Here is an 18,502-nt window from a genome sequence, read left to right as displayed (position 1 = left end):
TACACCTGGGACCAGTACAGAGCCAAAAGACTCGTCCAATGGTCTGCATATTTCAAGAATGCCAACTACGACATATACCGCTACGTCACCGATCCGGATAACAAACTCGTCGGAAGCACTTCTCTTCAAACAGTATCTTCAAACTTCTCTTCATATACTTCTCGTATACTGTGTCCGTCTTGAAATCTTTTCTGTATCTCTAGCATAGTGCTATACGTTATTGGCGCACCCTGTTGATACACTGGTGATACGCTAGTCTCGACCTTTGTGCAGTACGAGACGTTGTCTTGCAACGTTCCACGCATCACTTCCCAGTGACACCCAGTATGCATAATTTTTAACTGCGTTAGTCTTTTTTTTCTATTGAAGATAGCATATCCTTGATAGTGAAAAGTACCTGACTCACCTTGCTCTACCTGGCACAAGAAACTCTCGCAATCGTCGAGCCAGACCCCCGGGTGGTCGTGAGCGTAGGGGTTGTTCAGAGTGAAGCACCAACGCTTGTCTCCTTAAACCTACAATCACTCGATTACAAGCAGCTCTAATTCACAAACCAACACATTATCATGAACTAGTATTCAAAAGCAAGTGATGTAGTGGAACACCTGAGGGAATACTCAATCACTGACTCCTGAAAACACTCGTGACTCTTGCAGAGGAGAAGCAGTTTATTCACTCATTCAAGATGACTAAAAAATTCAAGATCTTTACCTCATAGTACTTCTTCTTTACCCACACACCAACTCTGGTCATATCGCCTTACTTCCTACTGATGGAGTTGGGTGGGAAATAAACATGCCATATATCATAGTTGCCCAGGCTCAATAGGTAAAAATATCTCTCAACCTTCATTTGGTGGAAGACGAGCATCTCACCACTGCACCACTAGCCCCAAAGCAGAATGTTTAGCACTATTCTGCAACGAGCCCTCAGCTGACTGGAAATGTTCTGAGGTAAAAATCCCCATACATGTAATAAAGTTTTTTTGCACTTCTTAAAATTCTTCCAAATTGTTCTGCAGTAGCACTAATTGTTCTGTGACGTACGTCGCAGATTTTGGCACATTCTGCTTTGGGGACCACTAGTACTACACATTTGAGTTTTCAGTTTAATGAAAAAGTTGAAGAGTGAGGGCAATTTTAAAAATGTAAATTTGAAATACTGGTGTTTCTCCCAGGATTTTTTCACAGCTGGGTGAGAGGAAGAACTAATCAGGTGGAAGTTTATAAACAGCATAATTTTGGGAAAAAATTCTTATATCAAAAATTACACATAACAATGAAATCCTAGTTAGGTAGTCTGCCTTTGAAATGGGTCTGGGGAAATATGCTAATGAATACATCAAGTGATTCAGCAAGGAATGGCACATATTTTGACTACAGAAAATAGGTAATTGCATCTGATATAAATGGCATATAAATTGTCTGTATGTTAAGAAATTGTTGACAAATGAGCTTTATGATTTTTTTTCTATATGTAACACAACTGACCAATGATATAGTAAAGTTGAGGAAATGGTAAGTTATGACTATTTGGATTACCTTTTCTGTAACTCTTCTTTTGACATTTTGTCAAGTTCATCCTTTGCAATTCGAGGCTGTAAAATATATATAAATAATATCAACAAACATATCAAAATCTGTAACTATGAATGATGCTAAAAAAACCATGTAAACAGGAAAATAAAATTTGAATTTTTATTAGGACGACTATGGGTGTATGTAATTCAGGGCTTGACAAATCTAAAAACCTACGTACCAGAACAAATTTTTAGAAACCAAAAATTTTGCCTGAGAAAATTGGGTCTAAAAATGATGTTTCTATTGGCTTTTCCAGTGCACAGTGAGCTTTTTTCATCTCGGCCAATATGTGGATATGAACTACAAATACGCTGTGCTGTTCTCAGACTCCCATTTACTGACCACAAAGAAAATTTTAGGTGCCATTACCAATATTTAAGTCACCATAGCGACCTGATGCCTAGGATTTATCAAGCACTGGTATAATCCAAGGATTATACAATGAAAAAAACCTACATCTTTAATGCTAAAAAATAGTCGTATATAACAGGGCTTGGGAAATCCCATGAGCCATGTCAAAAAATATAGTCTTGTGCATAGCAGGGCTTGAGAAATCCCATGTCGTATGGCGGCTGAAAAAATAGAACTGCCACCTAAATGATTTTGTGATTAAATAAGAATTTGAGGGCAACTGAAATTTTTCGGAATTTATATCAGTGTGCCTACTAACAGGAAAAAGTCATCAAAACCTTGAAGTCTGGGAAAAATGATTTTGGACAGTTTTTTGGCACAGGAGAAAAATACTTTGCGCCTAAAAAATCTAGCTGGCACCTTAATTCTTTTTGATTTGTCAATCTCTGGTATACAACACAACATTACTCTTCGATCCTAAAAGATATGCAATACCAGAAAGTTCCTTTAATCAGAAATAACTTGGAAACAGAAAGTGCGACAGCTATGTAGCTCAGATGAGGGTATTTCTAAGTTACTATAATACTTTATAAGTAGCCATTTAACGTGTAAAATGCAAGTTCACATGTTGAATATCCAAGAGTCGCAGCTTTCTCTATGTTTGCAAATTATTTCAAGTAGGAAAGGAACTTGTTCAGGTACTCTGTAATGCAGGCCTGTACAGTGTTTGGCAATATGCATTTATACACGTGATTCACACATAAAAATTCAATTTTACTTCAAATTTTATTGAGGAGTGAAAATGAATACTTCAACTAAAATTTTATATATAGGGTTGTTTTCTTCAATATTTATTTTTCACTGGTAAAAAAAATAATAAAATACCCCATAAATTTTGGAGGACTGAAATTAATCTTCGAAATTATATTTCCAGACAACACTGGGCCTGTATACCATCGATCAGCAACCCATCTACCTCAAACTTTATTTTGGTCGATCACAAACATTTTTTGAAAATTTTTGTTATAAAAGTTTATTGAAGCATCAATTGTAAAATTATACTTAAAAAATTAGTTGTATTCCTGTAAGAGATAAAACAATTTTTCGACAGAGTTTTGGTAATAAATATATAAAGTGAAATATGAAATAGTATAAATAAGGGGTCTATCTTTGGTAAGGCTTGACAAATCAAAAAATAAAAAATTAGGCACCAGCCAAATTTCTTGGAAGCCAAGCATGATTTTTAGCTCTCTCGACAAAAACTGTTATCAATAATGTTTAAGACTTTTGTGAGACTTTATAACAGGGCTGGTAAAATTGCCAAAAACATTTTTACCGAAAAGAAAAGGTCCAAAATAATACTTCTTTTGACTTTTTCAGGGGGCATAGTGACCCTCTTTCATGTTGGCAGATATACTGCTATGAATTTCAAACATTTCTTGTGCTGCTCAGCCTCTATTTAATAACTACACAAACAAAATTTTAGGCACCAATACCAATTTTTTAGTTGCCATGCAGACCTGGGATTTGTCCATCCCCGCTTCATACCCCCCTCTCCTATGTTAATGACAACACTGTCATGAAATCCAAAAATTAAATTTTGAGTCATTGATAGACTTCTAATTTCATAATTGTATACAGACATGAATGAATGAATTCATATGCCAACAGAAAATTTTAGGTACCAATTTTCTAGTTGCCATGGAAATTATGCCAGGGATTTGTCAAGCTCTAATCTTAGTAAATGAAAAAGCCATAAAGTAGATTGCAAAATAATTTTCTTGCCAACTCATGCAGGCAAGAGACGTCTTTTTATCAAATATTAATAGGTCTAACTCAAGCAATCAATCAGCACATTAGAGTTTGAAACAGGTATAGAGATATGGATAGGAACTTACTCTACAAAGACGTTTAACTCCCAACATTTTTAAAGTACTTTGGGAAGTCACAAACTATACATACAGGAAAAGAAAACATCTGAAAAAACAAATGTATATAAAATTATATGTGAGTAATAAATTCATATATTTTCTGGAAAAAAAATTACGCTTTTACAGTCATTAAAATTTTCTATTTCTAAAATTCTATTCTTAAAAAAATATCAAATAATTTTTTTTTTACTTCTAATAGGAACAATTTCTATACAATAAAACTTGTCTTTAACAGAACCTATAGTAATCGGAAACCTGTCTTTAACAGGAAAAAATCTTGGTCCCGTGATTTCAATACTAAAATACACATTAAAAAACCTAAATTGGACAGAACCTTTCTAATGGGGAAACAAAACAGAAAAGTGTAATAAAAAAAAGAAAAATCATAAAGAAAATTTCATAAACACTATGAATTTATGAATGTTTTCCAAGCCAATAGGCCAAGGGAATCCCAAAATGTTGAAGTGCTCTGCCGAAATTTTTTTTATGCAATCTCTGCTTGCCAATGCAATTTCTGCATCATCCGCTCCTACATGAGCAAAAACCATTTCCATATTTGATGATTTTAATAAGCCATATGTAGCAAGGTAATTGCTTCCTGAAATTGTTACAAAATCTTTCGGAAAAGCAGCCTTTTGTACAGGAGAAATCAGTGCAAAGGGTGAATTTCCAAATGATATTATATGCAGGACTTAGAAACTACATGCAAGCTGTTTTCCCGTGATCACAGTGCTGAGGATTACATAAACATACATGACAACTTGCAAACTGAATCTGACATGACAAATACACACTGTCATCAAAAATTTTAGAGAAAGTCAAAAAGTAGAGGGTGAAGATGAGATGAATGTCGTCATTTTCAGAAGAAAAAAAACAGTAGGGTGAAGTTTTATACAGATGCTGTCAAAATCTTCAAAGAACTAAAGAAATTTTACGTTATAGCATAATGACTCTGAAATTTTTTGTACGATTTCTGAAACAAAACTGTTTACTGAAAGTCGTGCAGCAAAGGGTGCGAACTGCATATAAAAAACTGTTACTGACCACTGGAAAAAAATTATTTACTGTTTTTAATTTTTTATTCACTATTTGGAGATGCGAGGTTAATGTATGTAATGGACTGTATGCAGTGCAATGTTGAAGTGCAGAACTATGTATTTTTAATAAGCGTTGCATCATATCAAATGATATGTAATTACCAAATAATTAATAATTATTTTATTTATTTTTAAATATATATATATAACTTACTTTATTTTAAATTTATTTTTATTTTATTAAAAAATTTTTGAGATTACATAATTTTACACATTATGTCAACTGAACCTCTATTAAGCAGAAGCCTGTGTCAAATGCATGGGCGGAGATCTAATGCATATATGTATAAATGAACTGACATTATCGTGCCCCTCCCCCATACTCTCAAATTTTGAGTCAAAAAGAGGAAAGACGCTCACACTTAGGAAACGACTGTATATACAGCAAACTTGGTTATAACGACAACTCACCTATGATGTCAATAATTGGCAGTTCAGGCCAAGATTCCCATAGAGAATAATGTTAATGAACCTTATCCAAGGATGATAGGACTGATGGAATCACTCTCTGCGTTCCACATACATGGTTTTTAACAGCTGATTGATACAAAGATGAATTTAGGAAAGGAAGAAAATTCAACTGCCCTTGCAGGGAATCCAGCCCACTCTCACTAGACCACTAGAATAGAGGTCTTTCCTTAGAGTTCGTGTGCACTGAATGGGACTGTACATGGACCTCACTAGGCCAAGATCACAATTGCTGACACTGCCACCAGAAAAATTTGTTTGGATACAAGTCAATTTTATGGAAAAATGATAATTTATCTATATATATATAAAATTGATTTTCTGTGTGTGTGTGTGTGTGTTTTCTCTAGACAAATCTACAATTTTAGATCAATCGTCGCCAAATTTTACATATATACCAAATGGGACCCGACTTAAACGATAGGCTACTTTAAAATTTCGTCAGAGCGGGTCAAATGCCCCAAACAAGCAAAAATGTTTTTTTGGGCCTCAACAATCACTTTTGGAATGTTTACTTTGGTTACCGTGGTTCCCTAGCAATGCGTTTCAGATGTGTATATGCCTTTACAATGGTTTGTCACTTTAATGCTGCCAGTATATGTATAATAGGTTATGCTTTTATAATGGTTTGCCACATTTTCAATACTCCCAGTAATGAGAACTTTTTGAATAGACGTCAGAATCATCATCAGCATCATTTTGAGGGACAGACAAAGGATGATCCCCATAGAAATGTGTTAAAATTGCCGATTTTAATGTAGAAATGCGGAAATTCGGTGGGGTTTTCTATCCCATCAACAATTTGAAAAATTGTATTAAATACTCGATTTTTGAAATATTGAGTTCTCTTAGAGATATGCGAAGCCCAGAAAATTAAATATGAAGTGATTAGCCTGACCTACTTTAGAGTTGGATATCCATGCAAAATAACATCGATTTCAACTTTTTATTTATATCTTCTCAAGCATGAAAATTAATGTCTTCGTATTGTCTTTTGATATTCAAATGTTTAAGTTCATATAGTTTAGGTTGTTCTAAAATTAATTATGGGCCCGTAAAAAGTACATCGAAAAAATTCCATAGCTTTAATTAAGCATTTTTTGAAGCAGAAACAGGCAGAGATGAATAACTTGAAATTCAAAAAGGGGGGGGGGAAATCGAAATACCTAGCACCCTTTAAAAAAAGAAAAAAATATTTATTTATTTTTTTACGTTTCTTTAAATCTAGATTTGTTTCTTTCATAAGTCATGCAGGAAGTCCCCATATTGGTGGACTTAGGCACGATTTGCATGTCCCTCAAAGAAAGAGGGAGTTATCACGTGATCCAAAAAAGCCTCATTGAAGAAAACCTGAGCAACACCGGGTATTATAGTTAGTTATCTATATATATATAATGGCTTGTCCTGACTGACTGATTCATCGTTGCTGAGCCGAAATTGCTGAAACTACAAATATGAAATTTGGTCAGCAGTTTTATTTCACGATGCAAGGGGTTTTCAGGGTCATAGGGGGGGGGGGGTTTCAAAGGTTAAGTAGAGAAATCATGCCAAGCCGAAACCACTGAAGCTAGACATGAAATATTTAGTCAGTAGTTTTTCTTATGATTTAAAGACTCACTAAGGAGGGATTTTTCCAATTTCAAACTCTGGGGGAGGGGGTCATGAGGTGGTTCAAAGGTCACACAAGGCAGTCGTGGCAGAGACGAAACTGCTGAAGCTAATACCTAAAAATGAAATTAGGTCAGTATTATATTTTATAATGTATATACCCACTAAGACGGGATTTTTGAAAATTTAACAACCAAGGGCCCCAAAGCAGAATATGTCACAAAACAATTAGTGCTACAGCAGAACCTGAAAGAATTTTAAGAGAAAGTGTAGAAAACGTGATTATGAGGATTTTTGCTACAGAACATTTCCAGTCAGCCAAGCGCTTGTTGTAGAACAATGCAAAACATTCTACTTTGGGGCCCAAAGAGGTAACGAGACATTCAAATGCTATATGAGGGATCATTGCAAGTAATTTTCAGATTACCAAATCCAGACGAGTGAAGCTAATCCAGACGAGATGAAACAAATTTTGGCTCTTGCTTTTTCCTTCTTCATTAAAATGCTGGACACACACACAAGCACATTGTTAAGTTTCACCAACATAAATCTGACATAGCTCCCATATATTCAGGTGAGAAAATATGTTATTCATCAGTTGAATGGTGGTAAATCAGAGTTGTGAATCATCATGGAGAGAAGAAAATCATTTCACCAGGAAATTACAAGGATTTATATGAATAAGAAATCAGAAGATAAGCGTCAGAATTATCATTTGGTTTAAATTTAATCAATAAATATTACTCAAAGAGCTAAGGTTTCCAAAATGGAAAATAAAGCAGAAGAGATTGATTTATCAGGCATTAGGGATGGGACGAAGTGATTTGGCCGAATATTTTTGAAATTCATCACAATTATAAGGCGTTAATAATGTTTCAAATCTGTAGGTGCTCATCTTAAGCTTCATATTAAATCTCAATCAATTATGGGGATGCTCCAACCCGTATCACATATATGTGAATGTACAGGGTAAAATGTGTTTACATTTGTTCATAAAATGTAGACACATTTTACCCTGTATATTCACATATTTATTAATATATTCTGTTTTTTTAATTTTTAATAAATATAAAATTTCGAAATTGGGTGATACTGAGTCACCCTGTAAAAGTAATAACTTGATATCGTCCGTCGCATGCCAGAAGCCTGAATGTAAATTTTAGGCTACTCTTTTTCTAATAGCTGTTTGGATACTTTGTTTTGCTATCCAAGTTGTGCCTGTAAGAGGCCGTTCAAGTACTACGTCATCATCGATGGGAGGTTTCTGATTTGCTGACTTTTGAGATGACAAGCGGGGAGGGGGGTTTGGACAATGCTTATGTCATCAACCACCCTTTATGAAAATATGAAATATTCTTGATGACATCTTACTCTGTGAGCCGAAAATGAGAAAAACCTTTCGATAGTTTGTGGGCACTTGAAGTAACATTCCTTTTCCCCCCCCCCCCACTATTGATAAGTGCCCTACAGAGCCACTTTAGTGATCTCTAAATATTTCGCGGATTCAAGTGATCTGAAAATGTGTCTGGGCTACTTGGAATATGATCTGAAAATGTGTCTGGGCTACTTGGAATATGATCTGGAACTGTGCCATGCATCACTCAGGTGATCCGTAATTATATGTCGCGGATCACTTAAATCTGAGAATGTGCTGTGCGTAACTTGAGTGATGTAGAACCGCAATGGGGGCCACTTAAGTGCTCTAAAACTATGTCACGTCAATGTCACTCAAGGGATTTCTAAATGTGTCACGGATCGCTTAAGTGTTCTGGAACTGTACCACGGGACACTTAAGCAATCTGTAAATGTGCTGCTTAGTTCATTTTTACAAAATTAGGTTTGAGGAGGGCAGGCCACATCAGATAACCCCCAGGGCTATATTTGGTCGAAGGGCCTTTATGCTATTTATTATTGTATGGATTAGAGGGTGGGTTGCAATGAATTTATTAAAGATAAATTTTGAGTTCATAGCCTTCAAATAACATTGAAATTAACAGAAATTGATTATAACAACATATAAAGGTATTTTCTTCCGAAATTTCAATTAAAATATTTTTTGCATTAAAAAAATAAATTTTTGATAGTGGGATGGGGCATGAGAGCCCCCCATATGCCCCTCACTATGTACGTCTCTGATCCCACCAATCTGCGTTAGGATTCAGATGGGCAGAGCTGATGACGAAATTTTGTTGACAAGGAGGGAGTCAAAAATGGCTAAAAATTCGCTTACGTAATACTTGAACAGCCCCTAACGCGAATGTGTATCCCTATTGAAATACATGTTACAAAGCATTTTAGGAAAGTAACTTGCATAGAGTAACACGGGTAGAGTAAACATTCAAACTCATTCCCCACGTCCTTTTTTTTGCAAGGACATTGCACATTTGTTATTTTGGCATGATGGAGCCGATATATTCACTATTGTACAAGTAGAATTTGATAAAATTACATTGTATGATACATGGTAATCAGCTCAGTTGAATAAAGGTATTCTTTAGTTTTGGCATATTTTGAAATAAAAATAAATTTCTTATTTGAAAGTTATTTTCAAGAATCTCTTGCGACCTCCCTAGTTCATTGACGTGATCTCCCCTGGGGAGGGGGAAGCAACCCATGGTTTGCGCACCACTGTACTAGTAGTCAATGAAAGTGAAAGAACCTAGTCATAACTGGTAAATTAACCTTTTTCCTCAATAAACCTTTGGATTGAACATATTTTTAGAAATGATTTATGTGATTCACAAGGATACCAGTGAATGATTGGGGGCCATACTTTAATGATGTTTTTAAATTTTTCCTGAACCACATTATAATTGTCACATTTGAAATAAAAATGTGTTTAAGAACCCAAAATATTCCGGGGCTGACCGAAATAAAGCAGATCAAGTTTCACGAGATTTCCCGGGATTGCTACTGTAAAGGTTAATTTTTTTTCAAGAGGGACGCACTTTCCCTCCAAAAGGACGCAGATTTTGCCAATGTCCTGAGTACCCAGGTAAATTAGAATACAGTGGCATCTCTGTGTGCACGAATTCTTTAAAATTCTTTCGAGGGTTGTTTTCTTGTTGTTCACATGAAATTTTATAGCAGCACCTCTGAGAACATCTGGCAGAAATAGAGGAGGATTTATATCTTTGTCGCCGGCAGGCTATTCAAATTTCATCGCCCTTCCTCAGATCTAATTGGATGTTCTAGACCAGTGTTTCCCGACGAGGGCAATGGAATGGTCCACGGGGGCAGTAGAAGCTATGGGTATAACACGATTCTACGGGTTAGCCTGCATTGGGAGAAAAAATTCCTGGGGGGGGGGGCCACGATAGAACAAAAATGTTGGGAAAACTGTTCTAGGCCACCAATTACTAAAATCTGTTGGCCCTGGCTTAGCAACCCCCCCCCCCTCTAGATAAATACCCCTTTGGACGGAAACTACAGTAATACCCCCACCGCAATAATACTTGATATAAAGATAATACTCTCTGCAATATTTTTTCAAGTTTTGTTTGGAAATGTCTCATTTGGGACACTAAATATTCTGATGTTAAACTGCTCTCAATATAATGATATACAATGATTTTTCTTTTGGCCTGCAGAGTATAGTCACCTAGTACAATGCATAGCTGCCAACTTTTGAAAATGAAAATTCGGGAGATTTTCGCGCAAACCCGTATTTTATGCTAAAACCACTCCCTAATAAATACAATAGGGATTTCTCCAAATAAAATAGGGATTTTCCAAACATAAAAGTTAAAGCGTAGGGAATAAAATCCCTACTCAAAAACTGAAGACAAATTAAAATAGGGATTTTACACACATGGAAGTTAAACCCTTGGGAATAAAATTCCTACGCAAAAAACAAGTGAAATTGGAGGCCAAAACTTCAATAATATAAAAATAAATATTGTGTTCAATCAGAAACGCTGTGAACAAACATTCTGTGCGAATGACCCCAAAATCATCGGAAGATGAAGGAAAACACCGTCAATTTTTGAAGAACACTGACTTTTTGTAACGCTTGCTTGATGGTTTTTTTTTTTCATTTCACGAGTGATGATGGCAGTGTTTCCATGACCGATGTTTATGTCCGTAACACAACTTGTACAAAAAGGAAAAGTCGGCCCTCTTCTGGAACGTTTGATGAAAGGAAATTCATCGGAATAAGTATCTTTAAAATTGATTACATATGTTTTTGCTTATCATTATTCATGCTTTGTTATATCGCACGTACGTAACTTCAACAAAAGAAATTTTGACCATATACGCGTCACTATAATCTTCAATTATTATCCAGGACTATTGGCTGCTAAGCCATTTCCCTGCACGATAAGACAAGCAACTTCCTTGTTACCATCAGAGGGTTTGTAAAACTTCCTTAAAAAGGGAATTTCCCCATTTACGACGTGTGACGTCATTTCGAAAGGGAAAAAAAAGAGGCTTGATGCCCCACAAGAAATTTCTTAGGGATTGTTTTCATAACCGGGGATTTTTTTTAATGAAGTAGGGAATGTTTAGGGACAATTAGGGATTTTTGTGATTTTCGTAAAAATTCGGGAGATTTAAGAACTTTTCGGGAGGTCGAGCGATGAAGTTAAAATTCGGGAGATTCCCGAAAAATTCGGGAGACTTGGCAGCTATGACAATGGCGTAACAATTTACGCCATTGTACTAGGTGACAAATCCAGATTTTGCTAGAGATCTCAAATTTCCAGAGAGAACTGAAAATGTTTGTATCAGTATCACCAAAAGATATTTGTATTACAACTACCCAGAATTAACCATAAACACGAGGGGTGATAATAAAAGGCATCATCAATATGTTTCCCATAATATTCTTTGACATTTAATTCAACAAATAAAAGCTGAGGCTTCCTTTAATGATTGATTTTCCAGGGGCTCGTAGTGTCTACATGTATGTAATGTGTAATTTCCCAAATTTTTTTGACGACATCAACCCCTATCTGATATTTCCCCCCCCCCCCCGTCAACATCCTTTATCCTCTGAGCATGGGATACGGGGGCGGAGATACGGGGGGGGGGGGGCAGCATCAAAGGTGAAGGCGACTGATCTAATGTATATATGCATATATGAATTCACATCATCATCGTGCCCCCCCCCCCAGACTTCTAAGTCTATCTCCGCCTATGCCTCTCAGGGATCTTCCATAAAGTTCGTCTATCCTATATATCCTATGTACAGTACTACCCTGACTTGTGGTACCTCCCCTTCCCTCCAGTTACAAGATTTTTCAAATTCACGCATAATTACTAGACAATTGCTGAGTCGAGAGCGATTTTTAAGTTATTAAGTAAAAATTGCCTGGTCAATCAGAACAGTATATGCACCAAACAACACTGATTTATAAGAAGCTAGAGTTAAGCTGAATATAGTTATTGAAGATTAAAACTTTGCAGTGATTTTTAGAAATTTTATTCCAAGGCTTGGTGTGGCATCTGCCATTTTTTCTGATTGGTTAGTTTCATACCTGAGGTCAAACCTTATTCCCACCCGTAGAAAGTTCGTTAACATTCATCAATGATAACACATCTGGTCAGCAACTTTTAATTAACTTCAACTCAAGAGTGAAAGTTTTTTCTTGCCTCCGAAGGTTTCATGAAAAACATTTGGAGCATACTTGACACTACATTCGTTTGCAAAGCTTTCAAGAATTATAGACTTTTTAAGGACCGGACTAAGGTCATGAGCAGGGGTGCAAGTGCCCCTCATCTATTTTGGAGCATCAAATTTCATTTTTGGAGCAGAAATTTTAAAAATGGAGCAGAACTAAAAATGAACTATATCTGTAACATAAGTAATTTTTCTGTGAAATGCCAGAAGTTTTGCCAAAAATGGTTGAAACAAATAATTCTAAATAAATTTCCTTCATAAATTAAAATCCATTTAAATTTTTTCTGAATTATCTTATCTGTCACTACTAAACATGCATTACTGAAATGACGAATAAAAATTATTAGACTCTTTTCAAATTAAGCAACATGCATACTAAAAACCTAGGCAGTAAGAATTTCTGCTGCTTCAACACCAAAATCTTATTCATCCTGATATAGCAAAAAAGTGTGTGCAGGATATAATAAGGGTTTCCGTGAAAAAAAAATTAGCTTCTCACAGAATTTAAAGGAATTATTAAATTTAAAATCAAAATGCAAAAAACAAGAAAAATATAAATACCTTATTTACTTAAATAATTTCTCAACCTAATAGCATGTTAATAGATTACTAATCATGAGTCGCTTTCAGAAGTTCAGCATCTCAATGACAATTTTTTTTTCAAATTTTTCATGCCCTTGAACATAAGATTTTGTATGTCTTATTCCATTAAAGCATTGGATGGATAAATTTTTTAATGTTTGAACAGACTTTTATTTATTTGTTAACAATGAACTCTTTCACTGTCTGCGTTACCATGTGCTAAAGATAAATAAGCCTTCACCAAAACTGGCAAAATTATGAACTTTGGGCTGCTTTCAACGTTACAAAGTTTGAATATGTCTGCCCAATATCTATCTATTCTCTGAACTGATTTCACTTCTTGTAATTCTTTGCATTGTAGTGCAACCCATCCATCACACATAATTAATAGTTCTGTTGGTGCTACAATGTTGAGCAACATCCCAGCAATATGTGAGAGAGAGCAAAAAACAAGAAAGGGTGCAAACATTTCATTCTCTCCAACATGTTTTGGAAAGGTAGGACATTAATATAAAAAAGGTATCTCACAGAAGTTATGTAAAATGAGCATGCTCCTAGTACAAACTCCTTCCTTTGACTATTGTTAAGAGCATGCCCCTCCCCCACCAATGCAGTGGCGCACCGTGCGGCCATATTGGGTGCCGCTCTAGGAGGGGTGCCAAATGGAGTTGAAAGGATGAAAAAAGCTTTGTTGATCAAAAAAGAGTCGTCAGTAGCGCCAAAAATAGATTCCGCATGGTTAGAAATTTTTTTCCTCTAGCCGCTCCTGTTCAGCAAATCCGGATTTTCGCAATGTGAAATTGTCACGATCGGCAACCGCCGACGATAACCACACGACCGCATAGTGGCTAGATGACAAAACTATGAATATTTTTTTTAGCTGGAGTTTTTACAGATCCTATTTTTTCCCCAACGATCTCCGAAAAAATTCGGTAATTTAAACGAGTAAACCAATCCCCTTTTCGATGTATGCCGTCTTTGAATGCAGGTTGGCAGACGCGAAATTACCGTTATTTTCAGTATATAACCCGCAGAAGAAAAAACGATCTCCGAAATCGGAAAATTCGACATATTCATTCAGGGACTTCGATAGTCCGCCGGTTAACCAATAACAGTATAGGACTTTATACTTCAAGGTAGTAGAACTACTTTCCAAGGTCACGAGATAACGCGATTGTGGTAGATGGTGGGAAGTGAAAAAAAAATTGAAGTTTCTCCCTCCGTATATTTTTCCGTGTCTCGGAAAGAACGCGTCCTTTGAACAAAATTTTCATGCTTCTTTTTCCTAAATTCCGGATATTTGACGCACTACAGTGCATTAGCGGTTCCGCCGCGAACCACAAACAAGAATTGGCGCAAATGCGCAGGGATTCGGCGCCTTGGCGCACCATGTAGCAAGAGAACCGTTTCGGCGCAGTTTGGCGCAGCTCTTGCACCCCTGCATGAGGCAACTTGGATTTCATGAAGCTATGTATCAAAAAAAACCTTTTAACTATTCATTTAGTACGCTATCCAGGAATAACTAAGTTTCATATTGCGATTTTAACCTTGAAAGATTGGGACCAGAATTTGAGAAAACATCTATCAACTTGTATTTCAAATACATACAAATACAACGCCACAACAGGCAAATTGCCCAACGAGGTGCTGACTTAAGAACATCATGGATCCCCGAGCCATTTTTTTTTGTAGGCCGGCCCTACCTACTACTGCTACACCACACATGCAAAACCCCCAACATGCGGGAATGTGCGTGTACATGTAGGGAGATTGGCTCACATTTGCGCCTTGAAGTTGGGAACCACAGAAAACCAACTTCAGCCGACCACCACTGTGGGGTTCGAACCCAGATATTCGCATCGCGAGTCCGTCACTATAACCACTCGACCACCAAGTTTACATAGATGGAAACTTGGATTCAGCCCATGGGCCAAAGCTCATCATCTCCATATACCTGTAGAGATACACTGATACCTTCTGCTGACAAGTGCCGTCCCCCCCCCCTCCCCTTGCCAACAAAGATTCTTTTAACATTTTTCAGTCTCTGCTCTTAAAACAGCCGTGTCATGAACTTAAAATGAATCTAAGTAACTGTAGCTTGAGCAAAGGTTGGTTTATTTCAACCTCAGAATCGCTTTCTATTTTTTTAATATAATTAAAAAAACCTCAGACTTGAAAGGATACGATAAGACACTTAATACAAAACGAGAGGCTAACCATATCACATAGCACACACTACCTCACATAGGGGCCGTTCAAGTATTACGTCAGCATCGATGGAAGGGGTTTCCGATTTGCTGACGACGGGGGGGGGGGGGGGTTGGATAATGCTTACGTCATTAACCACCCTTTATGAGAATATGAGTTAGGATTCAGAGGGACAGAGCTGATGACAAAATTTCACTGACAAGGATGGGATGGCCAAAAATGGCTAAAAATTTGCTTACGTAATACTTGAACAGCCCCATACCGTTGTTTCACTATGGCTTACGGACCTATCTGCATAGTGTAACATAAAAAGGTTTCAAGGAAACAGTTATTTCCTGGATATTATGCTGCGGTGAACTCGGAAAGAGAAGTCATCACGTCTCTGTCGGGACTCGAACGCAGGCCCTCTTGCATACCGGGCAAGCATGCTAAGGAAGGCAGGGTCATGTCTCCAGTGGTGTAGATGGTAGCATGCTTGCCCGGTATGCAAGAGGGCCTGGGTTCGAGTCCCGGCAGAGACGTGATAACTTTTCTTCCCCAGTTCACCTCAGCATAATATCTAGAAAATAGCTGGTTTTTTTTTATATCTCGGGCTGAGAAAAAAGCCATCTATCTTACTATAAAAAGGTTTATTTTCCATAAGCGTGGTCAGAACCAAAGTGACAACTTTTTTATTGTACCAAAATTGACAACCCTTATAGACAAATCGGTATTTGATAGTTTTTATCAACCCTCTAACAACATTAATCGTTAATTCAATTTTTTCCACATATTTTGATTATCTCATATTAGATTGACTTGACATTTTTTGTGTAATTGTATGCACTCTTTGTCGGATATCTTGCATTAATTGCTGTGAAAGTAGTGATATATTGGCACTGACCACACTTCTAGGAAATTAACCAATAAAAGATATGTTCTGTTTATCTTCATATGATTGTGAAGCTGTCTATCTGCATCTTCAACTAATATTTATACTTTTTACATAGGCGGAGATAGTCTTTAAAGTCTGGAGGGCACGATTATGATGCCAGTTCTGATCAACACTAGATCAATCGGCTCCACTGGTGATGCTGTTCCCCCATCTCAGCCCATGATTTTTTTAAAGCGCTCCTTAGTGTTTTATGAAATATATCTCAAATTTTAGGGCGTTTCTCCAACGAATTACACAATTTTCCATAGAAACCTATGGAACATTGAATTTTGGTTGACGAACTTGTTTCCGGAACAAATTGTCTTTGCTAGCTGGAATATCCAGGCAGGCTGATAGTCAGAAATTTCGTTGGGGGGGGGACCAGTGATGGAACATTAGATTGGGCCATCTTTTTCCGTTTCTTCGGCCATTTTCTCGCATTTCAGGGGGATGGGGCAGACCCCCCATGTCCCATCCAACTATGGCCTTGTATTCCAGCCTGCAAAATAGATGCCGGGACAAGCACGCATTCTGACCCCTTCCACTTGTAATGTTGGTGAGGTTAAAGGGTAAAATTCAACACCCCTATAGTCCAGCTCCCCCAGTTGTGACCCTGGAAGTATCACTGTAATGGGTTCGAGCCTTCTCAATAACTTTACAACGTGCATCATTTCACATTGTACTCATAATTATAACCCTGGGTAAAGGGATATTCCCCATTCAGGAGAAACACTGATGTAGTGTATAATTCAGGTAAAACAGCTACAAATGACACATTCATAAAGACAGCAATAGTGATTTACTAGCGATACTCACAAGATAAACAAAACTTTTAAAAAAATCTCTAATTTCAAGAAACATTTCAGGCTTTAAAAACTTTAAGTATAATTGAATCATTACTAATTTCGAGAGAAAACAAATTATTGGGAGATATTTTGAGAATCACGTTCAAGAGAATCGATTACCACCGAAACGAGATTCATCTACAAAAAACTAGATAAAATTAAAGGGCGGTTAACAACAACAACAACCGAAACTAAACCACATCATTAGGTTATTTTAATTAGTTATAGCAATGCAAAATAGAAATGGTGAGTGAGAGAGGAAGAAAAAAACACCCTCTAGAGAAGGGAATAGACGCCATTTTGCTGCGAATCGGTTTCTACGGATCGGTAATAAACAAAACACTGGTTCCACAGGGACACAATGCGATTCTTACCAATGATTCACGTGCACCAATTTATAAGCATCGTGAACGGCAATTGAACTGTTCACTCAAGGCCGTGTATATTTCAACTATCCGTCGAAACACAACCAAAACTAAAATAGGGAGAACGTTATCTTCACATTCTCACTTTAAATAACAACGGTATAATACAAACACTATGCTCTTCTCTCCCCACGCTTTCATTTCTGCCTCCTACTGTGTGGGAGGAGGATTTTCTTTTTTTACACTCAATGTAATCTTAGTTTCTTATTGATGAAATACACCATTGATGCTGATTTTGTGATTAGAAAAACTGATTTTGAAACTATCACAACAATAATCAATCTTTAAACTTCACAGTTGATATTACTATGACCATATTCCCTTGAAATGAGGACGGGACAATATTGAAAAAAAACCCAGGATATCGCTAATTTCCGCTAATTATTGCTAATGATAATCAGAGGTCTTGGAAATGTTTCAAAGCTGTAGGTGTTTCTTTAAGGCGAGTATACACTAGCGCGCAGATCATGCAATGAAAGCATTCGCAATTGGTTGTTCAGTAATTTGTACGGTATTGTGAACAACAACTTGAGCTGTTTTCACTGGACCCACCTGGAATCGGTTTTTTCAACAAACATAAAGGAAAGAAAAGAACACAAAGGAAGTTTGCGTACCCACGAGTGGATTAGAACCACTGCAGGGGGTCATGCGTTGCAAGATCGGCACGCTAGTGTATACGCGCCTTTACGTTCTTTGGTAACGACTTTTAATACCTGAATCAATTTTTAGTTGCTCGGAACTGTGCTGTAGCACGGCCGACGCAAGTATCTCGTCATATTCCTCTGTGGAATTTCTAACGAATGAATACATGTTGGAATGTGCATATATGTGTTGTGAACCTAATGTAAAGTTTGTTTTCGTGTAATGCGTG

General features: G+C 36.8%; 1 protein-coding gene across 1 annotated transcript in view; it reads right to left on the bottom strand.

The window, feature by feature from the left end:
* LOC149076475 (uncharacterized) overlaps positions 1-17,790 on the bottom strand; it is a 37,581-nt gene extending 19,791 nt beyond the window's left edge. Inside the window, exons 1-3 of the mRNA XM_089244047.1 lie at positions 17,581-17,790; positions 3,830-3,908; positions 1,542-1,597 (exon numbers count right to left, since the gene is read on the bottom strand). Coding sequence (XP_089100173.1) covers positions 1,542-1,597; positions 3,830-3,856 — 83 coding nt within the window. The 5' untranslated portion in view covers positions 3,857-3,908; positions 17,581-17,790. The remainder of the gene's footprint in view (positions 1-1,541; positions 1,598-3,829; positions 3,909-17,580) is intronic.
* Positions 17,791-18,502: the final 712 nt, after the last annotated feature.

The sequence above is a fragment of the Pholcus phalangioides genome, unplaced genomic scaffold (genome assembly GCF_987345545.1).
Source record: "Pholcus phalangioides strain wild (caught in Gottingen) unplaced genomic scaffold, Ppha-v1.0 ptg000015l_1, whole genome shotgun sequence".
Classification (NCBI taxonomy): Eukaryota; Metazoa; Arthropoda; class Arachnida; order Araneae; family Pholcidae; genus Pholcus; species Pholcus phalangioides.
This window is presented reverse-complemented; position numbering and strand designations above follow the sequence as displayed.